This window comes from Pocillopora verrucosa, chromosome 5, assembly GCF_036669915.1.
Source record: "Pocillopora verrucosa isolate sample1 chromosome 5, ASM3666991v2, whole genome shotgun sequence".
NCBI classification, from domain to species: domain Eukaryota; kingdom Metazoa; phylum Cnidaria; class Anthozoa; order Scleractinia; family Pocilloporidae; genus Pocillopora; species Pocillopora verrucosa.
In genome coordinates, this window is record NC_089316.1 from 2,823,195 (window position 1) to 2,845,552 (window position 22,358).

Consider the following 22,358-nt stretch of genomic DNA (forward strand, 5'->3'; position numbering starts at 1 on the left):
GACCTTTGATGACTTTGATCTGCGTGGTAGGTCCAAACAATCGTGAAGTTGATATAGTTAACATTTGCACCAGGACAGTGACCTTCAGTGTTATTTTTGTCGACCGCCAGGTCGTGATGGTGCGTCACATCGTATCCAGAAAGACTAGAAAGTATCCAAATCTATCGAATGAAGGATCCAAAAGAACGTCGACCCAAACGACCCAAACAGCTGAAAGGGTAACTGAAAGGGTAAATTTATGCCGTCCGAGGAGATGGTAAAGCAAGCAATGAGCCAGTACACAAGGAAACATTTTGTGTACCAGTTAGCGGTATACAAATTCTTCCAAGGTCGCCATAAAGATCAAAACAAATTCAACAGCCACGTTATATCCTTTACTGACATAAAGACAGTGCCGTACAGGAGGGAACTGGGCAAAGCTTTGACTTAACTGTTGCCCTTGTATCAAAGCATCGTAAAGGTGGAGTTGACGTCAATTCAATCAATTCGTACGCAAGACTCCTGGAGCCACGAGTGGCCGCAAGTTGAAAGATAGCCAAATTAGCAAAGTTCATACTAGTTCTCGCAAGATAACTAATGAGCCAAATATGAGTTCAAACTACGAAAACAGTGCCAAAACTACGACTACTGACTTATTAAACAACAAACTATGATGTCTATGTTTCCCAGACGAACATCTCAGATGTTGAATTGAAAAAATAAAAAAATCTTCGCGGAAAGAAGTTCGAAGGTGAGGCAACAATAAGCTACTGGATGAAGAGGATTGAATACTTAAATAATAAATACGTAGGCTTAACTCTTGTGTTAAATTTCCTGATTCCTTAATTTGTTTTTACTTTGTTCAATACTTGAAAAGTACGATTTGATATTGCGATACGAAGCCCGAGTAAACGTTCTCGGAGCAAGTAAGTCGTCTTTAATTGTTTGACAAAAAGCAATATGACAAGTGAAAAGTAATTCATTCCAGAATAAAAAACGTTGGATGCAATTTTTGATAATATATCCGATAGATTGAAAATCTTACAGTATTAGCTTGGCGTAGTTACTCCTTTTCACGTGACGCGTGATTGGTTAAAAAAATTCTTTGTGATGCGTGATTTAATAACAAAATTCAGCGTGATGTATGATTGGAACCCCCTCCCCCTTTGCCAAGGGAGTTCACGGCTTAGCTGGTCTGTTGGGGTCTTTGTTAAGGAGTCGGTACGGACCCCTTTCAATTAAGGTTTTCATTTTGTCATGGTAGGTATTTGTGTCTTGGACCATACTAGCGCGGCCTTTGTCCGCTGGCAGAACAGTGATAGTGTCGTCTTGTTTTAGATTTTTAAGGGCTTCCTACATATCCTTCGTGATGTTAGGCTTGGGTGGTTTGGCCTGTTTAAGGATAACGTTTACAGTTCGTCTTACAGTGTCTGCTTGCTCTGAGTCAAGCGTTCTTATTGTGGACTCGACTTTGGCGACTATTTCCGTGACTGGGATGTTAGATGGAATTAGTGCGAAATTCAAGCCTTTCTTTAGTAACGATACCTCAGTATCGCTGAGAGGGCGTGAAGATAAATTAATCACCCATTTGTTTTTATCGACTTGAGGTGTTTGGTCAATATAAGAAACAGCGGAAGCTTGTTTCGCTCGGGCAAGTTTCAGAAACTTGCGTTGTTGTCGATCTTTAGTGGTGTTAAATATTCTTTGGGTATTAACTCTGATCTTTTCAAGTATTTCAATGGCCTTATCTGCTGAAAGAGTGGCTTTTATGCTTCTCCTAATAAACTCGGTCTCTTTTTTCGCGTCTCCTTTAGCACTCTGAGTAAGTCGTATTCGTTCTCTAAGGAAGCTTTTGGAGGCTAGTTCGGCTACTCAACCCAACCGAATTACTCAGAGAGCTAAATGAGACGCGACATAAACTGTTCGTTTGAACGCACGCATGGCAGAATTGGACGTTTGCCATGTTGGACCAGGCGAAAATTGGATACCGAATATGGGATCCCGAAAATTAACGACAAACAAAAACAAAAGTAAGTAAGAACTGTTCAGATTTAATCCCTCAAGATAATAATATGTACAAGCAAATAAACAGCAACACTTCATGCAGTGAAGTCGCAAAGAAGTCGGAAGTTGATGACAGTATTTCTACATTCGTGGAAGTTACTTGTTAATTAGATGTCTAGCAAAAATCTCGGCCACGAAATGACATAAATTACTTCAAGCAATCAATCAATGTATTTAACGTGGTCGGTATGCTTAGCTAAAAAACTAGTTTACAGGTACGCCATGCAACGATTAATTTGCTATCGTGGCGTTAAAAAAGCGATAAATTACACCAGGTCGCCCTCTGCCGTGTATGGAGATGATACCATCTAAGCTGCCTCTTGATCTGAACTCGAGAATAACAAAGGGAGATCTTCCTCTGCCACCAGACGATAAGCAACGCTTGCCTGCTGATTAGATATCATGAAAAATATTTTACTTCTGGTAGTAGTCATTATTCATCACGTAAAGGTGGGGGGGGGGGGGGTAGGGATGGGAGGTTTATCGGAGGGGTTACTTGGTTTTGAGGGGGAAACGGAGGACGGAGGGGAACAGTCATCGCGCATAAAGGGGGACTGTAAAAAATGACCTCCACCTCCAATGGAGAGGTGGGGAAGGGGGAAATCATAAAAATAGTCCAGAGCCTTAAAGGGGTATGAGGTAGCTGTTATTGTAAAACAAACAAAACCCTATGATCCCCCAAGTCTCCTTAGGTGACAAACAACGTCATTTTTCATCGCTGGGGGTAGTCGGAGGTTTTTCAGGGGGTCAGATGATTTTCAGGGTGAATGGAGGGTGAACCAGTCGTCGTCAACCGAGTATAAAGGGGGGGTAGACTGTAGACAATTGACCGCGAATAAGGGAAGGGAGGATCATAAAAATACTCAAGAGCCTGGGGGGGGGGGGGGGGGGAATGAGGTAGATTTTATTGTAAACCAAAAAAATAGAAACCCTCGAGTCGCCAAGGTCCCCTTAGGTGAAAAACAATGTCTGATCTCTAAATCCTCTCAAAGTAATTCAATTCTGAATTGAAAAATTTCGCGTTTCCTAAACAAAGACATTACGCTAGTACTTGAATGATCTTTTCAAAGATGACATCGTTTACATCAGGAGTACGTAATGTTCACTTGTTTTCTCCTTCTAAAATAAATGCTGACAAAGAACAGGATTCATTACTGAAGCTTGGGATGTAGTGCTTTCGGATCATAAGTTCTTTTATCATTGTCATATCTAATTTATTAACTGCATATAGAATAACTACACCACCCTAGGTGTCTTGTGGCTCCTTAGCCATGGCCTTTGCGGTCCGAACACTTGCCGTAGCAGGTATAATTTCGAGGATGGAACCCATGATAATCAAGACATGTACAGCTGTCATGGTTTTTTCTTCTTTCCGGAACTTGATTTCTACGTCTTTTTCAGCAAACCATGGAGGTTTCTGGTCTTCTTTACTAGTTTGTGCCTCGAAATATTTGATGATCAATATGCTATTGAGTGCCATCGCGTAGGTAATGATGGTTGGTACTGATAGAGCGGCACATGCAATGCTCACTGACCTCAGGCCGCTCATCTGCAACAGTGAATGGCACGGGAAGCTAAGTTTTCATGGCGTAAAATCACTCATGTTTTAAACGTTAAGATTTTAAAGGTTCAAAGTTCTCAGTCAAACGCCATAATATTCTTTAAAGGGCACGTTCAGCGGAAAAATATCAAGAAGAAGCAAAGAATGATAAAAAACAAACAAAAACAAAAGGAGTGTTATACTGTTAAAAGTATTATGCTATTTTAATTCTCACCAAATCAGAAGAGGGTCTGGACCCGTTCACGGCTAAAACCAATCCCATGATGCCAATGGGTATGACCTAAAAAAAAACTTAGAAGAACATTCAACCGCTCGATCAATATATATAAAATGTAAACTATTAATATCGGAGTTGATTTCAATATTGTCACTTTGACAAGGTACTTATTTTTTTATTCCAGCTCGCAAGTCCCTGAAGGACATCGATTAATCGATAAGAACACAGAAATGATAGAGCACAATTCGACTGATCGTCGTAAAATTGTAAATTAGTAATAATTGTTAAAGTGGAAGGAGACATTGAAGTAGGATTAAGAAGAGAGACAAACGAAGCAGTAGATTCATTTTAGGTTTATTCAAATGTCTTCAATTTAATATGGAAGAAAAGCAATTTCTGTAAAATGTTGGCTTTCCAGCTTTATTTGATTGACAGGTGTCATACGCACTGATTGCAGACACTTAATAGAAACCTTTAGCTAGTGTGACTTAAGTCTATGCAATCTAATTACCTAACCTATGGTAACCTATGGGAGCCGTTGGCGTCAAATTTCTTTAACGTTACAGAAAAACCCTACAAGAAAGCATGGCCCACGATCATTGCTGCGTTAACTGGGAAGATCACTTTCATATTGACGTCTTTATCCGCAGTTCAAATATATGACTTTCATATATTCACAGCCGTTTTTTCACCACTTCACGGGTTTATTTGGAACCAATATAATAACCAGTTTCAAGTTGCCTTGTTAGCTCAGTTGGTAGAGCGATGCACCGGTATCGCAGATAATTTTTAACAGGCCTTATTTTCACTACCGCTCAAGTGGTATTCGTCACTACGAAGATCACTTTTTATGTTATGTTTTCTTTGCACAAATAATCTAATGACATATACGTTCGTAATCATTCTCACCAGAATCGGGGAGCGTCTTGACCTGATTGCCAGAATAAATCCCATAATGCCCGTTGGCAATACCTATCCAAATAAGAAGCAAAATTTAGGTTTTGGAAATCAAGTGCAATGCCTGAACAAAGAGCTTTGTTTGCAAAACCGTTACAAGCTCGTTAGTATAGTTTCGGACGAGTTTTAAAACCTGAGGGAATATTGTTGCCGTGTTTTTCGTCCTCTATATCAGGCCTCCTGAAATGAAGTGAAATGGTATCGAATGGAGAAACATGAACCATCAACGTATGATCAGTAAATCTATTTTGATATATATAACGTTACACAATTATACCCAAGAATATTTACGATCCAATTTTCATCGAGAGAAACGACCTTACTTCTTATAATCTGAGAATACTCAGAGTATTGGTAGAAATTAGTGTTGGTATCTATATTAACATTCATAATATTGTAATTGCTTAGGTTTAACGTTGGGTAAATAAAGTTCCCCATGGCTGTTCTCACCACTCAATTATACGGAAATCATAAACGTTGCATCGAAAAACATTGTAATAAATTATGCATGGTTCGACACATCGTAAATACAGAGCGGCCTCCTTTTGGATTGTGGCAACAAAGCCCAACCTAAACTGATCCAAATGCCGCTCTTCTATCGAACATAATAACCTATAACTTGGATTCGGCGCAGTGTTTACAGTATAATAAGCTTTTCCGTGCGATACGGCAGGAAGACGACTTGATTTCAAACGGCGTGCTCTTGTTGTGAAAAACTACTTAATTCCCCTCCCCTTTAATAGTTTATGTATTCGATAAATGTTTTCATCACATCTCATATCAAATACGATACCTACAAAATTCAGTCAGAGACTCATAAAAGTGCAGTTTATAGGTAATACAAAACCAGAGAGAGATAATTCTGTGTACAAAAGGTAACTCTATGGTATGTTTAGCTACTCGTGCTTATTTACTGTGTTCCTAATTGCACTCGGAGTCGTTTGAGTACCTGAACTAATTATCGAACTTCATCTTAGTATTACTCCTGGTGCGAATGAATTAAATGTCTTGTTTAAGACTACTGCCGTACTTTATACAGTCAAGCAATGTCAGGTCAAAAACCAAATGGGCCGACAGGAGCGGAAATTGATCATAAGAAGTTTGAAAACAAGTGGAAAGATGTTCTGTACGTTTAGCAAGGTTTTTTTATAGTTTGGTAGAAGTCACATTCTTAAAAAAAAATTGACCCATTTGTGGTGCAGTTCTTGGAACAGTCGATTAATTTTGTGCGGTATCACGACCTATCAGCTTATTAAATTAATTCCTCTACAGCAGTATATAACAATTCAAGCTTCGTTCTGCAGTCTCGATTTTGACTTTTCATATGTCTCAACCACCGTTCTTAGAATAACGGATTTCGCTTCCCAATCTTAGTTTCGCAGCTGTAATAATATTTGTATTCGGTTTATGAACACCATACCTTGTAGCACTTATCGCTAGCTCTTAAGCTAAATATTGAGCGCCATTCTCAAACTACTTTCCCCGATGAAAGGCAGCTGTGAAATTTAGTCGGAGTGGTCGGATTATTGAAACGAAGAGAAGCACCAGAAAAAAGGAGTTTACATCTTCCCCGTGAACTTCGAATTTCTCAAATTTTAACTGTCAAAAGCATGAGCGTAGGCAATAAAACACCCGTAGTTCGATGTTTTGTGCATTTACAAGAGCTGCTATATGTAGCGTACTTCAAAATGGTCCACAATGCTGAGTGCAAAAAGGATAGCAGCCATTACCAGCTGAATAATCGAAATGATTTTCAATTCTTGTCGAGCTGAACGCCATGTCCAGTTGAATATATCTCCGTGACGTTTAAGCTAAAAACTGAATCAGTGAAACATGCACAATATCACCTTCTCAGACTTGTCGCAATGATCGCCGGTTTCTCCTCGCTTATCTGGGCCAACGATGGCTTTGAGAACGAGATCATGTTTAGACAAATGCTTAGATATTTTAAAATTACCAACACTCCCTGAGGCTTTAGTAAAGATAATGTTAAACTAAAACGGGTATGATTTGTATGCTTTTTTATTAATTCTCGTACTACAAAAAAATTTTATGTCAATTTGAGGGTCAAACTAGTTATTAAGACATCTACAAATTTGGAATTTGATTATCTCCTCCCCCTCTCTCCCTCTCTGGGGCTAATTGGAACGTTCACGGTATTTATTGAGTCACGGTGCACGTCGGGGTTCGCCTGATTCTGGAGTAGCCACTTCTGGTTGGAGTGCAGTTGGATTCGACTGCCCTGGCATATGGACCCGGACCTGACCAGCTTCAAGTTGGCCATATCGAGCGCCTACCTGAAAATGAATAAAGACATGATGACTAACTGACTGACCGACTGACTGACCGACTGACTGACCGACTGACTGACCGACTGACTGACCGACTGACTGACCGACTGACTGACCGACTGACTGACCGACTGACTGACTGTCTGACTGACTGTCTGACTAACTGACTGACTTACTGACTGACTTACCAATTGACTGACTGACAGACTGACTAACCGACTGACTGACTCACTGACTGGCTGACTCACTGACTGACTGACTTACTGACTAACTGACTGACTGACTGACTGACCGACTGACCGACTGACCGACTGACCGACTGACCGACTGACCGACTGACTGACTGACTGAATAACTGAATGGCTCACCCGTTGACTGCTCGGCTGACCGACTGATCAACCTACTAGCTAACTGACTGACTGGCTACCTGACTGACTGACTGACTTGCTGACTGACTGGCTGACTGACTGACCACCTACTTGGCTGACCGACTGACTGACTGACTGACCAATTGACTGACTGACCAACTCATCAACTGACCACCCTACTGACTGCCGACTGACTGATTGATAACTGACTGACTGACTGACTGACTGCCAAAATGATTGACCGACTGACCGAATGATCGACTGACTGACCATCAAACTGATTTCAAATCGACTGCAACGAAATTTGAGCCTTTAAAAATGAACAATAAGTCAATCCTTTACTTCGCTTACTTGAGATTCCTGCGGGCCCTGAACATCTATATTACTGCTCCTGATGGCTGCTATCGCGAGAATGATCTCAATGATGGAACATATGATGATCAGGAAAGAAACAGCCACCATGGATTTTTGCTTTTCAGTGAATTTTGTATCCTCTTCTTTACCCAGGAAATAGCGATTTGTATTGCTGAGAAAGTAACCTTCCGAATTCAAAGCTATCAATTTGGACCAAGCGAACATGTAGTGGTACACGGTTATCGCTGATATTGTAGCACAGGTTACGCTCACAGACTGCAAGAAATTCATCTGCAAAGAGCCAAGGGAAAGAAAAATCATATAAAATTAAAAAGGCGTCACAAAAAGTTGCTAATTCCTCTAAAATGTATTTTGTAGCTATTTTGCAGCGCAAGTTGATCATGGTATCAAGATAAATGTATCTGGTCTATCTACCGTAAATAATTTAACATCTACATTCAACGTGGTGGAGAATGAATGAATGCCTCATGAAGCACAATTACACTAGTTTACGTTTCTTACCAGAGTCAAGGAAGGTCTATGCATGCTGCTTAGAACCAAGCCCATCAAACCAGCGTTAAACACCTAAAATAAAAAATAGAAAGGTATGAAAAGAAATGTCATTGGAAATGCTATATTGTTCGTGCTGGTCACAAAAAAACATTGCAGGCGCGCGCCCTGATTGAACAAACATCTTGTAAATCGATAAGACATTTTTTATTTCGTCAAACAGATAGATTTCATGCATGTTTCCGATTGCTGAACTGACATTGGCGGAGAACACGTTAATTTACTGAGAAATAGTGCGAAGCTTGATAATTCGCGACATCCTGTTTAAAATTAAAGACAAGTTCTTGCAGGGCAGCGGCCGAACCAGTGAGCCATAACACGAAATAAACACGACAAAGAGAGACAAAGATAATTTGTCTATTATTAACAAGTAATCACATGATTTGCTCCCGTAAAAATTTTGGATAAATCAGAACTCGTAAATGTTTCAAAGACTAGAACTTGCACCCGCCCGACGGGTAGTTCTTAAAGGCTTGTTGAGCCTTTGAAAAATCTCTGATCTATCCCAAATGTTACTCGAAATAATTTGATTACCTACACAACGGAGGAATTAATATATCTCCTCGGTTGCTTGCCTAATGAAGTGAGTCGGTGTGCAAAGTTTTGTTTTGTTGATAACTGGAAAATACCGAAAAAGAAGCTTCCCTGGACTCGTAATGTATAGGATTTTCTTCCGTAATATCGAGACAAGAAATTATTAAATTTTCATTTAAGGCACGAGTTTGTAAACTTGATGTATACTTACAAGGGTCGCTAACCAGCATGGTGTGTAAGTCAAGCTGGAATACACGAATCGCACAGCTAATCCATCCACAAGGCCCAAAATGAGAAACACCAAACAAAGGATGAGCTGGGTGATCGAGATCACCTTCAAGTCGCGTCTGTTGAGAGCCATTTGGAGTCAGTTCAGTCGCAGTGCTTAAAACACGTGCTGTTCGACCCAGACGCTCAGGCAACACTTGTATTCAAATTAGGCATCGAATTAAGTCATGCGATCACAAACTGGTTTCAACTGGTTTCAACTAGTTTCAACTGAGGGATTGGATGAGAGAATGAACTAGTGTTGAGAGTCCTGTCTCACTTTCGTGACAACACGTAATGCGAAAACCAGAATAACCGGTTTTTTTTTAAAAAATATTTTGTAAGACAAATTTAAGTAGGACCACTCATTATAGTCGTGTAGAAGAGGCATAGGAAATACGGGAGTTCGAGTAACTGTGTTCATGACCACATCCAACTCATCGTCTAAAACCTGGAGTTCATCACGAGAAATTCCATGACTCGTGAAATATAAACGAGACGCAAAAGTTAGAGTTTTGGTGTTCACATTTCCATGCAGGTGACTGCATTTAGCTCATTGACGTCAGACTGAGATCTGGAGTTGATCAAGAGAAACTGCCAGACTCATTGAATGTATATCTGCCTTGTTTTGTACTCCATATCTCGGGGAAACTATAGAGTGAAACGGAACACAATTGAAAGTAGCGAAAGCATTATTGGATCTACAATAATTTCAATCTAAGCGCAGATCTAATCGGTATTGTAAGTGCCCCTAAGGCACGGGTTTATCCCTTGTTTTGATTTAGTAATCGTTTAATTAATAATCTGTAAAAGTCACACTAGGTGCCTCGTCACGCGTTCCGTAAGTGGTATCGCATTTCCAAACAGAACGGATCTATTGTGCAATTCAATAATTCGATCGATTTCGCAAGCACTCGTGGTTTAATAGAAAGAAATTGTCTGTCGTTTTTATCGAAGGAAGGAAAGGTCCTTTTGTGTCAACTCTCGCCAGATCCGGCAACAATGTAAGTTTAATTTACCTCGAGTGTTTCTATAGCTAATTTCTTGTCCCTAATTTTGTGAATCAATTATTTTTAGCTTCACGGTCAAATACGACATTTAATAAAGGAGGCGTTCCATGAAAGAAATTGGGGCGATATTTGTTGTGTCGATCAGTGAGATTCGTACGGTCCAGCTAGCGGCGATCAAGCGTCGCTATAGTGAAGATTGGAGGAATTCAAGATATTAGCGGGAGTTTGTCGACTGCATACAATAGCCATGGCGCAGGCAAATCCTACGATGGAAGATGTCACGAGCGAACAGAACGAAGACCATCAAGTCGGCGTTGAAACGCCTGAAAGGGACAGAAGAGAAAGAATCCCTACCGAAAAGGGCGAGTCACTTCGCCTGGAAAGGCTTGTTGAGGAGCGAAAGGCCGCAGGAGTCGCTCTGAGGAGGCAGATAACGAAGGTAAACTCTTTACTCGAATCGATATAAAAGAATTAGACGCAAGAGTCCTAGAGCAAGAGCGTGACAGTCTAGACTTGTGTAGGGATAGGATGAATGACGCTCATCACAATTATTACAAGGAATTGCATGACACTAAAGAAGCAGATGAAGCGTACGAGTGGTTTGATATTCGGGATCGCGAACATTTCCAATGTCGCATTAGAATTAACGAAGCCTTGCTTAGTGTGGAAAGACAAACAAGCGATAAAATGTCTCTGGTTTCGTCAAAATTATCCAAGCATTCTTCCTCCTCTCCAGTAAGATCTAGAAGAGCAAAGGCAGCGGCCAAGGCAGCGTGTCTTCAAGTAGAAATGGACTTTCTAGAAAGGGAAGCAGAGTATAAGAAGCTAGTAATGCAAAAGGAGTTAGCTAAGGCAAAGGCTGAGGAAGAAACCATGCGCAAAATCGAAGAAGAAGAAAGGCAGGAGGTTTTCCCCCAGATCCCGAAGCATGAAACACCAATTCTAGACGTCAAACCCAAGCTATCGCCCAAAGAGGAACCTAGTGAAACGAAACCTTTGCAAGATAACGGGATCTTAAACCCAAAGGCTCCGCCCTTTGAACCCCCAAATGGCCCAGTTGTACGCCAAGGCACGCAAGCTGGTGAATCACCATCACGTGAATCAAAGCCGGAGATTTCCGACAGAACAGACGAGTTAACCTCGGTGGTGAAGCTTGTCGCCGAACAACAAAGAATGAGTCTGCTCCCAGCACAGCAGCCCCCGGTTTTCTCTGGAAACCACTTCGATTACGCAGCATTCATCAGTGCCTTCGAAAGTTTAATAGAGTGCCGAGTGAGCGATCCAAAGCAGAGGCTCTATTATTTAAACCAGTTCACATCTGGGGACGCTAAGGAATCAATTCAAGGCTTCATTAACCTCGACTCTCCAGATTCCTATGATAAGGCTAGAAAGGTATTAAAGGAAAGATTCGGCCATCCTTATCGCGTTGCACAGGCCTACAAGGATAAGCTGAATGCTTGGCCTCCTATGAAAGAAGGGGACGGCGCGCGTTTGCAACAGTTTGCTGATTTCCTAGTGCTTTGCGAACAAGCCATGAATACGTTAAAGTACATGGAAGGCCTTAACTCCGAGGACACTCTTAGAAGGATAACTGCAAAGCTGCCAAGTAACATGGGAGTGAAATGGTGCCGTTTTGCCAATAAGATGTTAAAATCAGAAGAAAGACTTTCTACGTTTCATGACGTTGTCAAATTTGTAACACAAGAAGCAGCCTTGGCAACCGACCCAGTATTCTCACCTGAAGCCCTCAAGGAAGCAAGGAAAGATGAGTTCACTAGCAGTAGCAGCAGTGACAACAACACCAACAGGAACACAACCTGGCGAAACAATGGAAGAAAAGCCAAGAGTACAAGTAGCTTCTTGACAAGTGCCACACCTCACGATGATCAACCGCCACCAGGTTCTTCATGTCCATTCTGCAACAGTCAGCATCACGATCTGGAGAAGTGCTCAAGTTTCAAGAAAGAAGAGCATTTATCCAAGAAGCTAGAATATGTTTCGGTTGTCTCTGCTACGGCCACATGTCAAGAAGATGTCGAAACCGGAAGGTGTGTAAGACATGTAGTATGCCCCACCCGATCATCCTTCATGATGAAAGCAAAATTTCTCCCAAGCAAGGTAGTGAAGACCAAGCAAGAGTAGTTCAGGCAGCTGAAGCAACTAGCAGCTGTACAAGTACCTGTAATGCTACTGGAGTCACCGATGCCATCACAAACTCTATGATTGTTCCGGTTCGAATGTACCACCAAGACAACCTCGAAAGACAAGTTGTAATTTATGCGCTGCTCGACCCAGCTAGTAACGGAACTTTCGTTAAGGAAAGCATACTCGAAGAACTGCAAGTTAATGGAGTCGAGACTCAATTGAAGCTAAACACAATGCATGGTTCAGAAGTAGTTCCTACTCGTAGAGTGAGCGGTCTTATCGTGGAAAGAATGGATAGAGCGGTCTACATCAAGCTTCCCAAGACGTACTCAAGGAACGAAATACCATCGAGAAGAAACGAGATCCCAAGGCCAGAGTCGGCAGCAAAATGGCCACACCTAAGTCATTTAGCCAACAAGATTTACCCGTACCAAAACGATCTGCAAGTGGGACTTTTGATCGGCTCAAACTGTCCAAACGCCATAAAGCCGAAGCAGGTCATTCCTGGTAGAAGCAGCGATCCTTATGCCATCCGTACCCTCCTTGGTTGGGGCATCATTGGTCCAGTGACAGGAAGTACAACCACAGAAGATTCGGATGTCTTATGTCACAGAGTTGCAGTGAAGGAGATCGGTAGCGAAGAATTACCTTCCCATAGTTTTGTTGTTGAGACACACGTAAAAGAAATCATCTCTCCAGAAGCAGTTAAGAGAATGTTCGAGCGAGATTTCAATGAAGGGAAGCACGCGGCTCAACAAACCCTTTCCATGGATGATCGAAGATTCATGGCAAAGGTTAAAGAAGGAATTACCCATCGTTCAGATGGACACTATGAACTGCCATTGCCACTACGAAATGAGTCGTTAGCCCTGCCGAATAACGAGAAGCTTGCAGTCCATCGCCTCCAGCAGTTGAAACTGAGATTTCGAAGAGATGAGAAATACAAAGAAGACTACACGGCATTCATGAATGACATGATTAAGAAGGGATATGCTGAGAAGATACCAAAGGACGAAGTTAGGAAAGATGGAAAGACATGGTACCTTCCTCACCATGGTGTCTTCCACCCTCAGAAACCAGACAAGATCCGCGTAGTCTTCGATTGCTCCGCGGAGTACAAAGGGGAGGCTCTTAACAAGCATCTTCTCCAAGGCCCAGATCTTACCAACAAGCTTGTTGGAGTGCTATCGAGGTTCAGAAGGGAGCCAGTTGCCTTCATGGCAGATATAGAAGCAATGTTTCTGCAGGTCCACGTCACTGAACATTGTAGAGATCTGTTACGCTTCTTGTGGTGGGAGGATGGCGATGTAAACAAGGAGCCCACGATATACCGTATGACCGTTCATCTCTTTGGAGCTGGTTCGTCTCCTGGTTGTTGTAACTTTGCGCTAAAGAAGACCGCTGATGACCATGAGCAAGAGTTTGGCCTCGAACCAGCCGAGTTCCTGAGGAAAGATTTCTACGTTGACGACGGTCTGAAATCTGTACCTTCTACAAGTCAAGCAAAGGAGCTCATACGCAAGACTAAAGAGATGTGTCGGCGCGGAGGATTTAACCTGCATAAATTTACAAGCAACAAAAGAGAAGTTATCGAGTCCATACCGGTGAAGATCGTGCGAAAGGCATAAAGGAGCTGAATCTCGAGAAGGATGAACTGCCTATGGAAAGAGCGCTTGGTGTGAGTTGGTGTATTGAGTCAGACGCTTTCAAGTTCCAGATCGTGATGCAAGATCGCCCTTTAACGCGAAGAGGAATTCTGTCCACTGTTAGCAGTGTGTACGATCCGTTGGGGTTTCTGGCACCTCTAATCTTGACAGGAAAAGGCCTTCTGCAAGATCTGTGCAGAGGTAAAGTGGAATGGGACGACCCTATCCCCGAGAACATAAGATCACGTTGGCTGAAATGGAGGGATGAGTTACGCCACTTAGAAGATCTCTCCGTTCGAAGATGCTTTAAACCAGAAGGTTTCGGAACGGTGATATCAACACAGCTTCATCACTTCTCAGACGCAAGCACGACTGGGTATGGCCAGTGTTCATACGTTCGTTTGGTAGACGACAAAGGCCAGATCCACTGTTCCCTGATTATGGGCAAAGCAAGAGTAGCTCCTTTAAAGATGGTCACCATACCAAGTCTGGAACTCACAGCAGCTGTGGTGTCAGTGAGGGTCAGCGAGATGCTCCGTCAGGAGCTCCAGTATGAAAGTGTAGAAGAAATCTTCTGGACTGACAGTAAAGTCGTGTTGGGCTACATAAAGAACGACTCGAAGAGGTTCCACGTGTTCGTAGCCAACCGTGTTCAACAAATCAGGACCATTCACAGTGTACTATCAGCCCTCCTGGAGAAGAGTGCAAGTTGCCTGGACGGAGAGTCCTTTCACACGCTGATTTGTGAAACCGAAGCGATCGTGAACAGCCGTCCCCTGACGGTGGATAATCGCGATCCAGGGTCACTATCTCCACTGACGCCAAATCATATCCTCACAATGAAAGCAAAGCCAGTTCTACCTCCGCCTGGCGTGTTTCAAAGAGAAGACCTGTACTCAAGGAAACGTTGGCGACGAGTCCAGCATTTATCATGCGAATTCTGGGACCGTTGGAGGAAGGAATTTCTTCATAGCTTACAAGAGAGGTCCAAGTGGACGAGACCACGCCGTAACATGCAAGTTGGCGACGTAGTTATCGTTAAAGACGACAACAAGGCGAGGAATCGGTGGAGCCTTGCTCGTGTGATAGAAACGTACCCCAACAAGGCCGATGGACTGGTGCGTAGTGTCAAGGTAGCGATTGGAGACCCTGATATCTCCAGCACTGGAAAGAGAGTGCACCCCCCATCAGTTTTGGAAAGACCCAATCAAAAGCTTGTCCTGCTGCTGCCAAGAGAGGAAAGACTGGGATTCCCGCATGGGGAGCCATTCAACGAACACATTCAAAAGGAGGACTAGACACGGACATGTCAGTGAACTCTGAACTTGTTACTTTAATTATGTTTCGTTTTGTTTGAAATACGGTGATTTCAAGGGGAGCCATGTAAGTGCCCCTAAGGCACGGGTTTATCCCTTGTTTTGATTTAGTAATCGTTTAATTAATAATCTGTAAAAGTCACACTAGGTGCCTCGTCACGCGTTCCGTAAGTGGTATCGCATTTCCAAACAGAACGGATCTATTGTGCAATTCAATAATTCGATCGATTTCGCAAGCACTCGTGGTTTAATAGAAAGAAATTGTCTGTCGTTTTTATCGAAGGAAGGAAAGGTCTTTTTGTGTCAACTCTCGCCAGATCCGGCAACAATGTAAGTTTAATTTACCTCGAGTGTTTCTATAGCTAATTTCTTGTCCCTAATTTTGTGAATCAATTATTTTTAGCTTCACGGTCAAATACGACATTTAATAAAGGAGGCGTTCCATGAAAGAAATTGGGGCGATATTTGTTGTGTCGATCAGTGAGATTCGTACGGTCCAGCTAGCGGCGATCAAGCGTCGCTATAGGTATAATTCAAGTGCAAAGAAAATCGGCCAAGTGCAGTAGTAAATCAAAACAACACAAGGCAAGTGTACTTGAAATAGGCATAATGAAAGTGCGGAGAAAATCAGGATAATGCAGGTGCAAAGAAATTATCAAATCAGCATAATGCGGGTGCAAAGAAATTATCAAATCAGCATAATGCAGGTGCAAAGAAATTATCCATACAATGTATAAGCTTAGTGAAATCAAATCCGGCGGCATAATGCAAGGCTAAATTAAATCGCCTTTGCAGAAGCGCAGAGATGTAAATCTGCAAAATTCAAGAGCAAATCAAACATGCATGATGAAATTGTCAATCATCCGGTTAATAACGGGCCCTCGAACGCCTTACCATTCCCCTATCTGCTTTCCCTATTTATTTCGCAAAACCCACTCCCGTGAACTAAATCAAAAATTATTTACCGAAAGTACAGGTGAATAGTGGTGGACATTTACCGAGCTGCGAAGCTGCGAGGTAAATATCCACCATTCTCACTGATACTGAGGTGAATAATCGTTTTAGTAGTATATGCCGTATACATAAACCAAAAATATTAGTTTCTGTCGGCTACTGTGAGGTGAACGGTACCCTCTAGGGCTAATAAAGGTGTTCACAATACAGTAGAACCTGCATTAAGCGGTCACCCACGGGGAGTGGCGGAGCGACCGCTTAATACAGTTTGAAAGATTGATTCAGGTTCCACCGTTTAGAGGTATTATTAAAAACGGTAAAAACGCTACTTTATGCCATAATTGACCACTTCATATGCGGAATCTCGCTCGCAAATATTACTTTTATTGTTGTAGTGAAACATAGATTAAAAAGAACTTAAAATAGCATTCTTAGTTTTATTTGAGTGGTCCCATTTAAAGTGACCGTTCAATACAAGTTAAAGACAATAAAAAACAGGCCGTTGGGACTTAGTAAACGGTGACTACGACCGCCAAATAGACGTGACCGCTTAATATAGGTGCAGTTTACAGTGATTAAGGAATAAAACATTCGGGACTTCAACAATTTCAACTGACATCTTAATACATGGTGACGGCTTAATAAAGGTTCGACTGTAGCTACTAATTATTAGTGTACCCTGGGCAAACGCCAGATTCTGGAAAAGCCACCACTGGTTGGGCTTCAACTGAGGTGGGCTGCCCTTGCATTTGGATCGGCACCTGACCAGCTTCAAGCTGGCCATAGCAAATGCTTACCTGAAAACGATTGAGATATGATGTGTTTCATTACCCTGGTTTATTTAATAACTTGTAGCAGGAGCCCATTACTCAAAGCGTCCAACTCCCATACTGACCCTATGTCACAGCATTTTCACGGAACGGTTTATTTTTAGACTATCGTTCGCGGGAAATAGGCTACTCGAGCTCACTTAGGTAACACGATCCATGAAACGCGAAGAAAAAAAATGGCGGTCCTATGCGGGGACGTCTTCATATCAAAACTACGCAAATTCCGCTTATCTTTTGCTGTATTCCAGTATTCCAGTATTCCAATCATTCTTTTCCTTATATATCCCACTATCCTTTGCGAATTTTATCACACTTGCGAAAAATATTGGCAGGAGTGCGGATCATCGTTGTATTTTTATTTTAATTTTTTTATTAATTTATTTTCGTGTGTATCAAAGATTATCTGTCTTCTGATTCTGGCCCCGCTAAAGAAAATTTCATGAAAAGAGTTCAAATTCAAGACGATGAAGCGGCGCAATGCCAGCGATGATGGAGAGCGCGGAAACAAGAAATTGCTTGAGCAAGCTAAGTGCGAGTCGTCTTCATCTCAAGAATATTCATCCACACCGTGCGTAAAGAACATTTTGCGACGCTGGATTGAACAGAAGCTGGTGCAACAAAATGAATAGCGTTTTATTTAGATCGCAAGATAATGCTAATCTTTCGAATTGGGCTTCAATCTTGTCAAATCTTGGTTATTTTTGTGAAGTGCGATCTATAATTGCTGCAGGCGACAAAATTCACGGCGCCTATTGTCGCTTTGATCATTGAATAGTCAAGAGTCGGGTTCATCTTCACTAGAACTTTCCTCGGAACTGCCACTTCCTGAGGTATTTTCAAAATATTCACACCACAAGCGTCCCAAGCTCACGTCTCGAGAAAAAGCAAAAAATTAATTCATGAAAGCGTCACGCGTTCTGTAACTCGGTGTTAACTTACGATAGGAACCGTTGAGAATTTGAACATGTTATACGGAGTAGTACGGGGAACGAAATATGGTCGATTTACTTCAATAAATATTTCGAAATATGAATATTTAACACGCAAAATCAGTATAATTTACTTACATCTTTTGCGTACGTTGTGGTTTCCGGCGTTCTTTGCCGTTTTACGCTTTCTTTGCCATCACTGTTATTCCTTTTGTATGACGAGGTCAAGGCTGTACACTTCAGTGATTTTATTGTATAACAGGAATAACAGTGATGGCAAAGCACGCTTAAAACGGCAGAGAATGCCCGAAACCACAACAGACACACAAGATGTGAGTAAATTCTATTGATTTTACGTGTAAAATGTTCATATTTCGAAATATTTATCGTTGTAAATTGACCGTACTTCGTTCCCCATGCTATCCTTGTAACGTGATCAAATTCCCAACGGTTCCTCTCGTAAGTTAACACCGAGTCACACAACGCGTGACGCTTTCATGAATCAATCGTTTGCTTTTTCTCGAGACGTGAGCTTGGGACGCTTGTGGTGTGAATATTTTGAAAATAATTTGGGAAGTAGCAGTTCCGAGGAAAGTTCTACTGAAGATAAACCTAACTCTTGACAATGGCAAGAATCCTTGCATCTCTCTGCCATTTTTCTTTCGATATATTAAAGAGTAAAGTTTGAAATTAACCAGGCGCTTGATTGGTAGATGTGCTCTCTTGAGGAGTCCTAATTCGCGATAAATTCAAACTTAAATAGGCTTGTCCGTTAAAACGCCGTGACAAAAATACAGGGCAGATGAGGGCTCCAAGTAATGGTTCCTGCTTCTAGTCCATTACATTTCTTCTCTTGCGCGATAAGTCTAAAGGCGTTTCGTGATTCATTATGCATCCGTTAAAATTGAGGAATATCCGGTGTTGGTATAAACCACACAGGTGAGTTGTGCTAATCGTGCGCGCTGATTGGCTGTTTTGATTTCGCGTTTGTGATCCACTTAATGTAATCCATCAGTTACAATTGAGGAATATTAGGTGTTAGCGTATACCACACACGTGAATAGTGCTTTTTGCGCGTTGACAATTTAATCATCGACCCATTTTCAGTAAATTGACATAAATAAACTACTTTTTTTTGTTTCTGTGTGGTATATACTAAGATAATCATTCGTTGTCGCTTCGCGGCTGGGCAAATCTCTCCACTATTCACCTTCACTTGGGTCAATAATTGTAAAATATCGTTTACACACCGTGTAGTCGAGGCAATTTGGCAAACAAACGTCTCCGACTGGTTTGTTTATAGCGTGCTGGCAAACATGTTGATTAAATACATGACTAATTAGGTCAATGTCTGATTGCCCAAACGAAAAGTTTTGACGAAAATTGACTGACTGGACAGATAACTGACTGATTAATTGACTGATCATCAATTTGATTCGAGTTGATAACGCAGAAAAATCGAGTTTGTTTAGAGTTAAGAATCTGACAATCATCAACTTCTCTTACTTGCTGTTCCTGCGAGCTCCGACCAGTTATATTACTGCTCCTAATGGCTGCCACCGCAAGAATAATCTCAAGGATGGAGCATATGATGATCAGGGAAGATACAGCCACCATGGAGTTTTGCTTTGCGGTAAAGTTTACGTCTGCCAGCTGGTCCGAATCAAAGAAAAAGGGATCTTTATTATAGTAACCTCTCCTTAGCGTTGAGGTATAACCCAAAGCCATCAAACTGGACAAAGCTACCAGATAGTGGTACACGGTTATCGCTGATACTGCAGCACAGGCTACGCTCACAGACTGCAAGGCGTTCATCTGCAAAGGGCCAAAAAAAAATTATAAACAAATAGTGAAAAATAAAAAAGGTATCACAAAAAGTTGCTACTTCCTCTCTTATGGACTCAAGGTTTATGTATTGGTATATCTACTGGGAATTATTTAACGTACATTCCACCTGGCGGAAAATGAATTGATCCCTCATAATGCGTAAATACAATTGTTTATATAGCTTATATTTCGTACCAGAGTTAAGGAAGGTCTTTGCATGCCGCTTAAAGTCACGCCCATGATACTAGCGGCCAACACCTGAAAGAAACAAAGGTAGTGCATTAAAAATGTCTCGTTTCAAAAATTACTCTGATATGTGCAATCTGATTGACTAAACATCCATTGAACCGAATAAGCTATAACCACTTTGTCTATCTGTTGCCTATTACTGGAAAAATAAAAAAAAAAAATAAATAAAAGCATTCACACAATACGTACATATTCATCTTGTGATTTAGAAAATTGTAGAACACTGGCACAGGTTGTAAATCCTTCGCTTTTTTAAAATGAAAAACCTTTCTCGTGTCCTAACGCGTGGGTTTTTACGTCAGTAAACCGATAGAAGGTGCGGTTCATTGCTTAAATGCTTATCACGCATATAATGTTTGGGTGCACACCAGGAAAACTAGATGGCATCTTTGGCTGAGAGTTCCTGAGTGTTTTCCCTTTGGTGGTTTATAAACAGCTATGCAAACTTTAAAATAAAAACTAAAAGACGTGTTCACTCGAGACAAGAGTTCAAATCTTACTAGACTATCTGAGTAAACTTTTTTTTTGGATTTTTCTTCCCTTTTTTTATCGCTTCCTGTCAATCTGATTGGCCTAACCCACTTGGTATGTTTGTAGAACACTAGCACAGGTTGCAAGTCCTTCGCTTCGTTACGTTGAAAAACCTTTTCTCGAGTCCTCCCGCGTGGATTATTACGGCGGTAAACCGATAGAAGGTGCGGTCCATTGCTTAAACGTTTAACACGCATAAAATGTTTGGAGGCACATCAGAAAAACTAGATGGCATCCTTGGCTGAGAGATATCTACCGTTTTCCCTCTGGTGGTGTATAAACAGCTCTACAAACTTTAAATAAGAACTGAAAGACGTTTTCACTTGAGACAAGAGCACAAATCTTACCGGACTCCCTTGGTAAACCGTTTTTTTTTTATTTTTCTTTCGCTTTTTTATCGCTTGCTGAACCTGCACGGTCACTGTTGTGCATAGTTACACCAACCTTTATTCGCCTTTGTGTTTGAAAGATCGATTCTCTCTTTTTTTTTTCTTTTTTAATCATCCAGCGATAAGTGAAGCGAAGAACGGAAATGTTCTTCCGCAATTTCCGTGGCGTGTTCTAAGCCACATTTTTGAACGAAGCACAAACTTTCTTGAAAACGATATTTGAGAAGTATTCGCAACATTAAATCCTATATCATTACGTTACTTTACACTTTGTGAAATATGTTTTTTTCAAGAAAATTCAAACCTTGAAAGGTTTGAATTTTGACGAAAAGTTTATTCATAGTTGAAGACATTGGTGCATAGATAATGAAAGACCTTCATTTCCCGATACAATTCCTTTCTTGAGTATGTCGACACAGAGATAAATCAAACACTATAAAGCGCAGTTATTTTCTCATAAAAGTTCAATTCCATTCCATTTTCTTGGGCATGTGAGTAAGATCAACAACTTTTGTTTAGTGATGAATGGAAACTGCTTGCACTCAATATCCACAAGATTTCGCAATTTTGGCGCCGCATAAGAATTTCTTTCCGAAATATCGAGACAAGAGATTGTTAAATACCTACTCTAACTTTAACTTGAAGTAACAATTTTTTTAACTCGATACTTTTTACTTACAAGGGCCGCTAGCCAACAGGGGACGAAAGTCAAACTGGAATACACAAAGCGCACACTGACTCCATCAACAACCCCCAAAGTGAGAAGCATTCCGCAGATGACAACCTGGATGTTGGAGATTATCTTCAAGTCGTTTCTGTTGAAAGTCATCTCGAGTCAGTTCAGTCACGTACGGCGATAAAAACGCGTGCTGTTTGATCCACACACTCTATGCGGAAACTTTTAGTCCTCACGTATATTCAAATTAGGCATTTCATTAATTAAAGTCACGATTGGTATCATCTGAGGAACCTGCGTGGGAGAATGAACAGATATTGAGAGCGCTCTAGAGCCCATAAAGTCGTGACAACACGAAATGCGAAAACCATAGTAACCGGTTTGTTTTCTAAATTTTGTAACGCTTGCGTGGAACAGGCGGCTGACTCGCGAAAGTTCGAGTTTCAGTGTTTACGACCACATTTAACTTAATTTAATATATGAAAGCCGGAGTTGATCAAGAGAAAATTCCCCGACTCATTAAATATAAATGTCTTATTTTGTTTTTCAGTTTCTCGCAGAAGCTCGATCGAACGAGTAAAACACAAGGCAAATGATTAAACAGCGAAAGTTTTCTCACATATGAGTGAAACAATTCCGAGGTTTCAATTCAAGCGCGTAAACAAATCGGTAAAATGCAGGTACATGCCAAATT

The 22,358-nt window shown here is 41.3% G+C and overlaps 3 protein-coding genes across 3 annotated transcripts; 1 reads left to right on the forward strand and 2 right to left on the reverse strand.

The window, feature by feature from the left end:
- Nucleotides 1-6,782: 6,782 nt before the first annotated feature.
- On the reverse strand, nt 6,783-9,435 carry LOC131768561 (uncharacterized). The gene is made up of 4 exons (XM_059084282.2): nt 9,107-9,435; nt 8,314-8,376; nt 7,789-8,082; nt 6,783-7,075 (listed from the first exon to the last, which is right to left on the reverse strand). The coding sequence occupies exons 1-4, from the start codon at nt 9,254-9,256 to the stop codon at nt 6,947-6,949; spliced, it is 636 nt and encodes a 211-aa protein (XP_058940265.2). The 5' UTR covers nt 9,257-9,435; the 3' UTR covers nt 6,783-6,946.
- Nucleotides 9,436-10,419: 984 nt separating this feature from the next.
- On the forward strand, nt 10,420-13,945 carry LOC136281145 (uncharacterized). Its single transcript, XM_066167363.1, has 3 exons — nt 10,420-10,611; nt 10,731-12,220; nt 12,271-13,945. The coding sequence occupies exons 1-3, from the start codon at nt 10,420-10,422 to the stop codon at nt 13,943-13,945; spliced, it is 3,357 nt and encodes a 1,118-aa protein (XP_066023460.1).
- Nucleotides 13,946-16,595: 2,650 nt separating this feature from the next.
- Nucleotides 16,596-21,938, reverse strand: LOC131768614 (uncharacterized). Its single transcript, XM_059084340.2, has 4 exons — nt 21,668-21,938; nt 20,015-20,077; nt 19,499-19,807; nt 16,596-17,030 (listed from the first exon to the last, which is right to left on the reverse strand). The coding sequence occupies exons 1-4, from the start codon at nt 21,815-21,817 to the stop codon at nt 16,896-16,898; spliced, it is 657 nt and encodes a 218-aa protein (XP_058940323.2). The 5' UTR covers nt 21,818-21,938; the 3' UTR covers nt 16,596-16,895.
- Nucleotides 21,939-22,358: the final 420 nt, after the last annotated feature.

Bases quoted from the DNA above. Each gene is read 5' to 3' on its own strand.
- LOC131768561 (XM_059084282.2), bottom strand. From the start codon at position 9,256: ATGGCTCTCAACAGACGCGACTTGAAGGTGATCTCGATCACCCAGCTC. The intron at 8,083-8,313 runs GTAAGAAACGTA...GGCTCTTTGCAG, and splicing joins ATAGACCTTCCTTGACTCTG to ATGAATTTCTTGCAGTCTGT. The intron at 7,076-7,788 runs GTAAGCGAAGTA...ATTCATTTTCAG, and splicing joins AGGGCCCGCAGGAATCTCAA to GTAGGCGCTCGATATGGCCA.
- LOC131768614 (XM_059084340.2), bottom strand. From the start codon at position 21,817: ATGACTTTCAACAGAAACGACTTGAAGATAATCTCCAACATCCAGGTT. The intron at 19,808-20,014 runs GTACGAAATATA...GGCCCTTTGCAG, and splicing joins AAAGACCTTCCTTAACTCTG to ATGAACGCCTTGCAGTCTGT. The intron at 17,031-19,498 runs GTAAGAGAAGTT...AATCGTTTTCAG, and splicing joins GGAGCTCGCAGGAACAGCAA to GTAAGCATTTGCTATGGCCA.
- LOC136281145 (XM_066167363.1), top strand. From the start codon at position 10,420: ATGGCGCAGGCAAATCCTACGATGGAAGATGTCACGAGCGAACAGAAC. The intron at 10,612-10,730 runs GTAAACTCTTTA...AATTATTACAAG, and splicing joins TGAGGAGGCAGATAACGAAG to GAATTGCATGACACTAAAGA. The intron at 12,221-12,270 runs GTGTGTAAGACA...TCATGATGAAAG, and splicing joins GAAGATGTCGAAACCGGAAG to CAAAATTTCTCCCAAGCAAG.